The sequence below is a fragment of the Channa argus genome, chromosome 1, assembly GCF_033026475.1.
Source record: "Channa argus isolate prfri chromosome 1, Channa argus male v1.0, whole genome shotgun sequence".
In the NCBI taxonomy this organism is placed as follows: Eukaryota; Metazoa; Chordata; class Actinopteri; order Anabantiformes; family Channidae; genus Channa; species Channa argus.
The window spans coordinates 28,115,801-28,127,681 of NC_090197.1; the positions used below are offsets into that span (position 1 = coordinate 28,115,801).

Genomic DNA, 11,881 nt, shown 5'->3' on the forward strand with positions numbered 1-11,881 from the left:
CAAGTCCTGAGTAACAAGGAGTTGACAGCAAGGCAGACAAATTATTTGAATCATCTATCAGCCTAAAAAAGCTGTTACATTCACCTGTATGTGGAACATAATAAAAAAAAAAATCTTTGTTAATATAATGCACATTTGTAAAACAAGGGGTTGTAATATAGAAGGCTAGTCAGCAATATGTATTTTAAAAGACTAAGCCACTCTGATTTCCTCAGGGTGTCTTTAGGTTGTGTCACACGGTCTGGAAGCTCGGACTGTGCAAGTTCTTTTATTTTTGTTGTTCAGTCTGGACTGAGAAACAGCCAGGGTCAGTACAGAAACGGTCAAAGGCTGTAGCCATCTCTGTAAGATAAGTACAATTTTGATATCAGTCATAAAGCAGAGGTAAGAGGTAAGGGAAGCTACTGGAGATCAGCTGACAACACTTAATTGTGACCCGTTTTGACCCTACTAGACACAGTGGGAGAGAATACAGCCAGTGAAGTCTCTTTCTTTGTATTAATATGATTATTAGTTTATCTATTTCTCCTCATATGGCAGCACATACACTTCATACCCTACTGGTTCTGCTTTATCATATGACACTATGTTCTGCTTATGGGAACAAGAAACGTGTTGCATGGTCGTGGCTCAGTATGCGGGTAAACAAGCACTGAGGAAACATCTGTTTAGATACAAGTCAACATAATCATCAATATTCTGATGATCAAATCGACCACGACATAAAAACACCACCAGTCAGAACCACCAACAAAACTTGGTCCAGAACCAAGTTATAGTTATACAGAGTAAAAGAGGCTGTGGTTAAACATTGGAAGGCTGACACAGTGGCAGCCAATACTCCGACAATAATTTGGAAGTGAACAGAGGGTATGTGGTGTGTTGGCAGTAGGGTCCAGAGCCTGGCAGAGAGCCTGGTGTGCACACCTCCCAAAACTCAACAATGTAAATGAACTGACCAGCAACACTGAAAACTTTCTGCCCCCTCAACTATGTCAGATGAACTGTCCAATATTATATTTAAACTTAATTATTTGTGTGTTTCCCATATTGAGAATAGAATCTTCATAATAAGACAAAAGAGAAAAACATTCCACAAGATTTATAAAAATCCAGGGCAGGTGATGGCAGAAGCGTCTGGAGAGGTGGGGTGGTGAACAAGCAGGATTTCTATTGGCAGAGGAGAGAGACAATGGGTAAATCTTTGTGGTTTTGAAGAGTATTTGAACCAAGATGGAAGTGGAAATGCAGTGGGAAGATGGCGTCAGTTGCGCACTTGGTGTTTAAACTGCCAAGAGGGAAACTCAGAGAAAACAGGGAGCAGAGAAAACTGGCCACAGTTCAGTAGCACATTCTCCATGGAAAATTCAAGCCTCCAACATTCATGTAGTGAGAGGGACAGTAGAAAAGGTTATATAGATAGTAGAGCAGGTGAACTCACTTGAGCTGATGAGAAGGAACAGAGGTGGCCAAGACAGGGAAGACAAGATAGTCAGCTGTCTACAAAACAGGAAGTGGTCATGGCAGTTTTTTCAATTGAGCGCTGTTGAAAATTTAAAAACAAAAATTTACTTATATAAACTACATAGATTATGTTGCTTATATGGAACTTGGGTCATAGGATTCACGGTATTTTGGAAAAAAAATTATTATTCCGTTTGAAAGACATTTAAACTCTAGGATAAGAAATGATTTGGAGAAGTGACAGTGATGTGTTAATGTCATTTAATCAGACACAAGATCAGACACAAGAGATGTGTTTCATTATCATATTTACAATAAATTAAACCATCAAACACTGAGCATTTACTTAATTACAATGAAGCTAAAAGGTTTCTCCACATTATATACGAGTTTTCTTGAAGGGGCTGTTGGCAAACACAGATCTTATTAAACACACTTCAGTATGTTAGTGTCACTTTTAATGATCATAAGTGGTCATTTTTTTACAGTTTTTACAATAAAATGCATAAACATTTTCAATTCAGACCAACTATATTACATGGTAGAAAATTGTGAGTAATAGATCATAGTACACAGCAGAAACAGTTTAAATTAAATAAATGAGAAGGCTTCTTTTGTCTTTTTGGTTTGTGTTGCAAATTCAAAGGGAAGATTCTTTTTATTTGTGGTCCTGTAGTTTGTTACAAACCTTCTGCAAATATGTACTGAACTGTTATAAACTGAGGTGGAAAGAGTGTAGAAGTATCATTACTGTGGTGAAATTGTACTTAGGTCAAAATAAAATTACAGATGTAAAAATGTAATCTTTTAAAAAAAATTTAAATAAACATTAATTTATATAGTGATTTTACAATGTTGATTCCCATTCACACACTGATGGTGGTGGCTACCATGCAGGGTGCTGACCTGGCCCACTGGGAGCAACTTGGGGTTCGGTGTCTTGCCCAAGGACACTTGGACATGTAGCCGGGAAGGGGGATTGAACCACTGACCCTGCCTTACCAACTGAGCTACAGGCTGCCCATTACTAGGTATTGTCTTTATAGAACCCTTCCCAGGAAATACAGAAGCATGATGCTGAGCTCAGTTACTCAAAAAATAACATCTAATTTTCTACTGTGGTTGAACTATAAACACCAAGAAACATCCAACTGGGGCGACTGTGGTGCAGGAGGTAGAGCAATTGTCCACCAAACCCGCAAACCAAATGGTTTGATCCCCGGCTCCTCTGGTCACATGTCAAAGTGTCCTTGAGCAAAACACTGAATCCCAACTTAGTTGCTCCCGGTGAGTGTTGGCCAGCTGAATGGCAGCTCCCCCATCGGTGTGTGTGAATGTGTGTGTGATTGTGTGTGTGAATAAGAAGCAGTGTAAAGAGCTTTGAGTGCCAATAGGTAGAAAAGTGCTATATAACTGCAGAACATTGACTATTAACCAACTCTGTTGATCTGCTGATATCATTACTTTCCATTCTACAACAACACACAGAGGCCAAAACCTTGTCTACAGCTCCTTTCCTAAGCAAAACATACAGAAAAGAGTCTGCAATAGGATTGAACTGAACCATAGTGAATGACAGGTCATCAAGGAAACCTGCTCTAGTGTTTTTTGCCAGGAAGTAAATGATGCTGGGCAGGAACAGCAGTGTGTAAATAATCAGCACCAGAACCAACGTGGCCACAATTCTTCGTTTTTCATCAGGGGGGACACGGCTGGCTGCAGACAGAGCTTTAAGGGTCCCACCCAGTGAGAGAATGAACAGGGGAAATGGAAGAAGGAGACAGTGACCAAATGTGGTTAGTGCAACGTAGGTATCCCCCCAGAAATAGACTGGGAGGAGAAGGACAAGAGGAAGGGCCCAGACCACGACACAGACCATCAGAGAGATCTTGATTGTTCGTCTGAACCGGTACCACAGTGGCCATCTGATGACCAAATACCTGTAATACAAGAGAGACACATGGAGGAGGATCAGATTTACTGGGAATAGACAGATTCAGCTACTCGCACACTGGATAGATGCATAACTACCTTTCCAGGGAGACGCACACCATAAAGCCAACACCAGCCAGCAGACCAAAAAGGTATAAATAGAAGAAGGTCTTCCGGATTATATTTGCAGTGCTTTGCCGAACACTCATGGAGCAGAGCTGAATGAGGTCAGCGAGGAGAAGGTTGATGACGTAGATTGGAGCAGTATTGTCTTTTCGCACCTGCAGAAAAATGTTAGTAAAAATGTAAAAACGCTCATGCAGCCAGCTATGAAGCCACCTCCTCAACTCTGCTTTGCCCAGTTGCAGTTACAACCATTTATGCATTTTTTAAAAATCACATTTTCATATAGAAAATCAGCTCTGACGCTGGTTGATCTAGATATGACCCATTCTGTCATGAAGACATTTGGTGCATTTATCAATCAGACTCATCAGCATGTCGTGTTTTGAAATGCAAGGTGCACCTCTCACCTCTGCCTATGCAAATTTAGGAAAAGCATGAACAAGTTTACATTATGTTTGCAATGCAATTTGTGGGAAATTAAGCCTGTGAAAGACCAGGCAAACTTAATACAGGTGTTTAAGAGAAGACTGTGTCTGGGCAACTTCAACGGGGAGGAGGTCACAGGACAGAACCAAAACACGCTGGAGAGATTATTCCTCTCAGTTGCTCTGGGAAAAACTCAGGGTCCCCCAGGAGGAGCTGGAGAATGTGGCAGGGTCGAGGGTCATCAGGACTATCTTAATCAACAATTTGACTCTGGATAAGAACATGGATGCAGGGCTCAAAGTTAACTTTTTTTTTTATCAGTTTCCCACAACAACCCAATTCCTACTTTTAGACTTAACAGCCATGGTCCCAAATTAGGTACTTTTGACATTATAAATAGTTTAATATCTTGTTTCAGTAGCTTCCATAATAAGTTACATAAAAGTTGAACAATAAAATGCTGCCAGCTATTCTCTGTCTGAATGAGAAATTTTTCATGCTTCCTTTTATCAGTGGTTGATCCATCTTGCATCAAAGGCATTGGATTACACAGTAAACATTGTACTTTAGTTTGACTTCTTTTAAAATTCATGTTTATATTATAAGCAGATTTTTAGAGGACTTCATAGTCACAATTATATTTTAATCTTTAGTCTATTTGGCTCTGTTGTAGGGTACAGCGGTTAAATGCTGACATTGTGGTTTGCCTGCCTAATGACAAATATCGCACTTCCAACTTTAACCTGTTTTTTTGCCTTTGTCTGCAGAGCAGGAAGGTGAGGAATCAAGAGCATAAAAAACGGTTAAACCAGCTAAAGTATAATCTGATATTAGGGTTGATTAATTGACTGCAACTGCATGTTTTTTTCAGTGGGGACTGGCTGCATAACACAATCTCCTGTGTGCACTACAGTTCAACAGCAGCACAAAAAACTCCACAACGGAATCAATTCCTCTTAGTGTGAACACAAACTGAACATTAGGAGAGTTAACTGCAGGGCTGTTGGATTAGACTGACTTAGTTTGAGCCAAATAAACCTGCAACTGAGTGGGAATTTAGTCATCACATCATATCAGCTAAGTCACTGCATAGTTTCCATGATGTCTTCTTAATCAAATGGAAACTGAGTGAATTTGGGTGGAGAAGAATTAACATGAAATCCGTCTCACTGATCCTTGTCCTCAGTGTCCACGAGAACCAGTGGCACTTTAGGTTGAACAGCACATCCAGCTTTTTATGACCTTTGGTGAATGTAAGCTAATGTCTTTGTAGCACTTAGTGATTAAGCAACAAGCTTGTTGTGGAAAACACATAAAGGTGGATGGGGAACTTCTGGCACAGCTGGATTTATCGCTTCCGATCCGAGTGTTTTGATCATTTCCATCATTTCATATTTTGTTAATTTGTGAAATTGACATTTTCCACACTCACTCATAATTAGAGAGCTGCTCAAGAATTTTTTTTTCTTATTCACTAATCTTAGTGGTGTCTTTATGAGATGATATCACGTGATATCTTGACACAAATATTTCTTTTCTTGCTCTAGTTAACTTTAAAAACCTGAATGAGCGCACTGTAAGTTAATTTTCTTTACTGTCCCAAAATTGTCCCAGCCTCCTTACACCATGTCCCAAAGTCAGGTCAGTGTCCTTTCCACACAGGGTGGACAACAGACACAAGACATCCAGTAAATAAATAGCATTTAGACTGTGACTATATAAACAGTTACATACAGTATTTCGCTCTTCAGACTTTGTCATTAAATTTGAAATGTAATAATATGTTATAAATAGAAGTATCAGCTTTTAGCAGCTTCACATTAATGTAGAAATGACTGTGTAGGAAGAATAGCCAGTTTTACACATACTAAAACTTAACCATGTAACACAGTTTAAATACCAATGGTTTGAAGTCTAAACATAATGATAATATACACACCAGAGAAAATACAGCATAGATGGACACTAGGACTGAAAGAAATCCAGCTGCAATGATAACATATATCACCACATCTAGAATGAAGTCTGTTGATGACGATCCATCTTTATAGTTAGTGGTGTTGCCGTAAGCGTAACTAATGTTCTGTGAGGTGCTGTTGAAGTCGTAATCTCCCATTCTCTACAGTGAATCCTATAACAGAGATAAAGGTTTTAAATATATCTCACATATTTCAGTGATGTGCATCTTCACCTGCACTAAATATAAATGTATGTGAAAACAAATATTTTATCATAGAAATTAAAAAACAACTGTAGGCTGTGACATTTACTATCTGTAACAACATCAACATTCACCCTATGGAAAGTCACAGATTCATCTTCTCATTCAACAAAATATTCTGTAGTGAATCATTAATTGGCCTCAAATTGCATTGGGTGACATAACTCTATGGTGCTGGACAACTCTCAGTAATCAAAGTGTCACAATAGAAAAAAGTTACTTATCTATAATATATGCATATGTATCAGTATGTCGGTTGTTAAAACTTCCTCCTGTCCACAGTGTCTATGTATGTTTCCAATGAGAACACAACCACAGTTTACAGTCTAGCTTTAAGATATTATATCAAAGGAATTTCATATATGAATTTTTGTCACACAGTAACTATATTTCTCATGAGCTCAATTTGGATGTAAGAAAAGGAAAAAACCTATCAATGTCATAGGCCTGGGATAAACTGTACGCCCACAGTCCTGATCTGTCAACTTATCACTCTTTACATATTCATTTGCTTCACAGTTCTCCATCTGTATCTGTGGTAATCTGTATTTCTTATAGTTTAAGCAACATCTTTATTTAGGTCTATTCAGTCAAATAGGCAGATTTTTGTATACTCTGATATTTTACTTTAAGACAAAGTTTTTAGACAAAATAAACTAACATTTACAGGTTGGACTGTAGTGTAGTAGCACAATCCCAAGTTATTCATATTCCTGTTTCTCATTTGCTAATACATTTAGAATTTTTTATGTATTAGATCATACATATAATAATATAAATAATGCAAAACAAACCTTATCTTCAAAGGATGGAGGACCAGAGACTCTGCTTCATTTGCTAGAGTCTACTACTTTTCTTTACACAGTCTGCTTTAATGTGGAAACTACTAGAGGGAAGTCCATTTCATAATTACTTCCACTGAAGATTGAGCAATGGAGAGTTCAAATGAAACTCAGCAAAAAAAAAAAGGCAACGGGAATCACCAGCCATTTATTTATGAAAACCAGCGATGAAGTCTGTTTTGAAAAAGTGAACAGTTTTAAAAGGTTTTAGTGACTCCTCAGGAAATGAGAGAGCTTATTAAGTTAGCAGAAGTGCTTTTTGAAAATGAGTCACTCTGATCATTTTGGAGTTTATACTATCAAAAATAACACTTTATGCTTTATTCTTTTAACAAATCAGCTTTAAGCTTGTCTCTTCAGGAGTCACCACAGTAGATAGAACATGTTACGTACATTGATTTGGCATGAGGTTTTACACTGGACGTCCTACCTGCCGCAACCCACCCAATTTTTATCCGGGCTCAGGACCAGCACCAAAGTGGCCCGTAGGTGGCTGGGCGGGGCCACCCCTGCCTTCTGCCTCCCAACTCAATGCTCTACCACTGATCCACCAGGCCTCCCTATGTTTTATCCCTTTTACTTTTGTTGTAATTTATGTCATAAGATATTCATAAAAGAAGTTTTCCTTTTCCAGTACTTTTAGTTCTTTGGTGTGTTGTGCTGAGTTGGGCCTTGTGTAACCTTACACACATGTTCACTAGGAGTTTCATCAAACAAGTTTTTCAAAGTATGTCTGAACTGGCAGAACTCTGTAAGAAACCGTGTGCCTCTAGAGATACACACAGAACCTTTTTCTTCTATCTTGTTGCGGTCCACACCTTTCTTGTAGTCAGTTCCTCTGCTCCAGCTACCGTGTTACGTCTGCACCCTTCAGTAGCTGAGCTGAACTCTCTTGCTTTCTTGTAAGAACCCTTAGCCCTGCATTGTTTCCTTGACCACTGGTCAACAAACTTAAAGGTAAACTACAAAGGGAACCATCAAAAGCAACCTATCAAAGCCATGTGATGTCACTAATGACATCATCAGTACACGGAACCATCAGACCACCCACAGAAGCAGATCTCAGCTACATGCTGGTGTTTTGTAGACTACACCAGAGTGGGTGTGGGAAAGGCACTAAAACCAGTAAAATCCCCCTTTTAAAAGCGTCTCCAGTAAAAGTGTGGGCAGGCAGTGCAGAAATATCTCTGCTTGAAAATTTAATGATTGACCAAAAATACTGAGCTGTGTGGGGTGTTAATGGCCACCCTGGCCCTTAGCTAGATTGACTAGATGAAGGCTCTAATCTCATTAATTTAGACCCTGAAATGTTTGTCTTCTAAGCAGTAAAAATAAATTATTATCCAGCAACCATAACAATTGTTACTATATGAGGGAAGCTGCCCTTAACCAGTGTGACTCCATAAGTAATTGCAGTTTCAGGCAATAAATTAAATGTATAATTGACTGTTCTAATAGTTACATGTCTCGTGTGAAGCAGGACTTTTACTCTGTTCTGTAAGTGAAACTGCATAATGTTTTATCTCATTCTGTTTAACAACTATTTGAGCTTCTACTGTGTGTTTGTATCATTTTACAGTGCAGTCATACAATCAGCACAAACAGAAGATGGTTAAGCGTGTATGGGTAAAGTTGAGTAACAGGCAACCGAATTTCACAACATCAGTCATCATGTCTAATGTTTCTATCTATCTTATTCATCTGGAGAACTTTGGCTGCAAACAGAATCAGGCACTATTACCCAAGTATTTTTCATTTTTCTCAAACTGTGTTGTGCATTTAGTCAGCATTACAGAGTGCATAAACAGAGTGTAAAACAACTCGTCTTAAGTTATGTTATTGGGGATTTAAAAACTTCAGGTGGAGTGCACATAAGTAAGAGAAAAAAATTATAATAAAAAATGTTTAACCTAATTAAATGCAAATTGTTGGAGACTGGACTGGAACAAGACCTGAGCTGCCCTAAAAATATTGGAGTTTCTGTCTCTATTTGATATTTGATTATTTGATTGGACATTGTTCTTCTGACATGAACATAAAAGTTAATTGATTGATAAAATACACTCAGCCAATCCATTATTTACATTTACATTTACATTTAGTCATTTAGCAGACGCTTTTATCCAAAGCGACTTACAAGTGAGGTACAAGGCAAGCAAAAATCTAATTTAATATCAACTTGATTTCTATTTGTGCACCGGGAACCTTTCTGCCAAAGAACCAAATGGCAGTGTGTAAGTAAGCAGCACCTGGACCAAAAGTCCCACACAGTGTTTTTTCTTTAGACGTTGATGGCTGCAGACAAAGCTGTAATGAGTCCACTGAGGAAGGAGTCGGCTGGTGAGTGCTGCCGACTTCCATGGGATCCATCCCATGGAACATGGGATAGATCCTTTGTGGTCTGGGTAAGCGCAGGTTGACAGCCACTGGGTTAATGAGCTAGGCGATGGAGAAAGGACCAACAAAGCGAGGAGCAACCTTCTTGCTCTCGACCCGAAGGGGAAAGTCCGCGGTGGAAAGCCAGACCTTTTGACCCGGGGCATACTGTTGAGCAGGAGAGCACCGCTTGTTGGCCCACTTCTCGTAACTAGACACTGACTCGAGAAGGGTCTGGCATGCTCCTCGCCAGGCAAGGTGACAACATCGTACTGCAGCGGTAATTGACCGTTGGACTGTGGGAGATAACCGGAGGATAGGCTGACTGAGATCCCCAGCAGACGACAGAACTTCGCTCAAAATAGTTGGAGGAGAGGTCTGGGGGAATGTCTGGGTGTCTTGGCCTGCGCACACTCAGGACAAGCGGCCACATACTCCTTAACATCCATGGGCATGGAGGACCACCAAAAGTGTTGCCGGATGACAAAAAGGGTTCTAGCGACACCCGGTTGACAGGTTAATTTAGAAGCTTGGCACCAGTGAATGACCTTCGAGTGTAGGTCCTCGGGAACATAGAGGAGATGAGGAGGACAGGCAGAGGTTGCTTGGGCGAGGGCCTGAATGACCTCTTCTTCGAGGTAAACATTGGCTGCGGTGAGACGAACGGAAGAGGGTAAAATTGCAGTCAGGGTCCTGGGGCTGGTCATCCGGGTCCCGCATGCAGGATGAGGCATTTACCTTGCAGTTCTTTGAGCCTGGGCGGTAGGAGAGGGTGAAGGCGAATCTAACAAAGACGAGGGCCAGCCTGGCCTGACAAGGGTTCAACCATTTGGCATAGTGGAGGTATCAACCTCCACAATGAATGGGAGGTCAGGACTGGGCAAGGTGAGTATGGGGGCTGTGGTAAAACGTGACTTGAGTTTATTAAAGGCAGAAGAGTCTTGAGTGGACCACGTGAACTTGACTTTAGATGAGGTGAGCTGATGAAGAGGGGCTGCTATGGAGCTATGGCCCTTGATGAAGCAACGGTAAAAGTTGGCAAATCCTAAAAATCTTTGGAGCTGTCATCAGTAGTCAGGTGTCGGCCAATCCTTTACTGCCTCCACCTTAAAAGGATCCACGGTGATGTTGCCTGGTGAGATGATGTACTAGAGGAATGTGACAGCTCAAATTTCTCTGCTTTGACAAATAATTGATTTTGGAGGAGACGTTGGAGGACTGCTCTTATATGGTGGACATGGTCAGTCTCAGATCAGGAGAAAATGAGAATATCATCAACATAAACAAACATGTATTTGTTCAGCATATCTCCCAACACATCATTGACTAAATTCTGAGGGGGCATGGTGCCGGGCAGCAGGTCGATGGCGTAGTCATATGGTCTGTGAGGGGGCAATGAGGTGGCACACGACTTATTAAAAACTTCCTTGAGGTACTGAGAGGGGACTTTGGAGAGGTCAGGCTAATTGGTGTCAAGGTCTTCAGTTGGGACAATGGCAGTCTGAGCAGAATGAAGACAGGAAGCTAAGCATGGGGTACTCCAACCCAGAATCTTGCCGGTTCACCAGTCAATTTGGGGGTTATGTGTCTCCAACCATGGTATGCTGAGGACCAGGGGATGCTGACGGGATTCGATGACGTGGAACAACAGGCTTTCTAAATGATTGTCTATGGCTAGGGGAACCGGCTTGGTTTTAAACTGTACCTTGTGTAGTAGTTGGTTGTTGAGTGAATGGACCTGGAGAGGTTGAGGAAAAGGTGTGAGTGGAAGCTTGAGTTGATGAACTAGGTGTCTGTCTATGAAGTTGGTGTCAGCTCCCTAATCAATAAGCGTATGTACAGGAACTTGGTGTGGAGTGGGGCCAACCAATACTTGGGTTAGGGAGCGTGAGTTTGGGGGATCCAGACAAGGAATGGCTCAGTAGTGACCTCCCTACCTCTACTGAGCTGATTCTTTTTGCTGGGAGGGTGGAAACTCTATGATTTGATGCTGCACAATAGAAAGAGAGGCCCTTCTTGAATTGTCGCTCCCTCTCCTCGGGAGACCAAGCTGCATGGGTTCATATACAGTACAGCAGTACTCATAATCCTTAGCGTATTTTATATAGTCGGCAACAGAGAGAGTCAATAGGGAGCTGCAGGGGAGTAGCAGGGGATCGAACTAACAACTGCGGGATTGGTGGACGACCACTCTTCCTTCCTGCACAATAGTCGCACCATGATAGAACCCTGGGATGTAGTATAGACGGAAAAAAGAAGAAGACCAAGAACTGAACTCAGCAGCACACAGGTAGAGAGGCTATGAGAGTTAGAAACATGTCCCTGCTAGGATACGTTGAATGTTCATACTGCTAAGTAAGACCGAAGCCAGGCTAGAGCTGATCCAGAGATGCCCTAGTCGGAGAATGTGGACAAGAGGATCTGATGGTTCACAGTGTCAAAGGTTGCGCATAGGTCCAGTAGGATTAAGAGAGAAGACTGAGCCGTGGCTTTT

The 11,881-nt window shown here is 41.0% G+C and overlaps 1 protein-coding gene across 1 annotated transcript; it reads right to left on the reverse strand.

The window, feature by feature from the left end:
- Positions 1–1,855: 1,855 nt before the first annotated feature.
- LOC137131001 (mas-related G-protein coupled receptor member B5-like) lies at positions 1,856–6,494 on the reverse strand. The gene is made up of 3 exons (XM_067511758.1): positions 5,888–6,494; positions 3,496–3,677; positions 1,856–3,404 (listed from the first exon to the last, which is right to left on the reverse strand). The coding sequence occupies exons 1-3, from the start codon at positions 6,062–6,064 to the stop codon at positions 2,870–2,872; spliced, it is 894 nt and encodes a 297-aa protein (XP_067367859.1). The 5' UTR covers positions 6,065–6,494; the 3' UTR covers positions 1,856–2,869.
- Between the last annotated feature and the right edge of the window lie 5,387 nt (positions 6,495–11,881).

Excerpts from the sequence above, each read along its gene's own strand:
- LOC137131001 (XM_067511758.1), bottom strand. The coding sequence starts at position 6,064 with ATGGGAGATTACGACTTCAACAGCACCTCACAGAACATTAGTTACGCT. Across the intron at positions 3,678-5,887 it reads TCTATGCTGTATTTTCTCTG|GTGCGAAAAGACAATACTGC; the intron begins GTGTGTATATTA and ends ATTTTTCTGCAG. Across the intron at positions 3,405-3,495 it reads GTGTGCGTCTCCCTGGAAAG|GTATTTGGTCATCAGATGGC; the intron begins GTAGTTATGCAT and ends CTTGTATTACAG.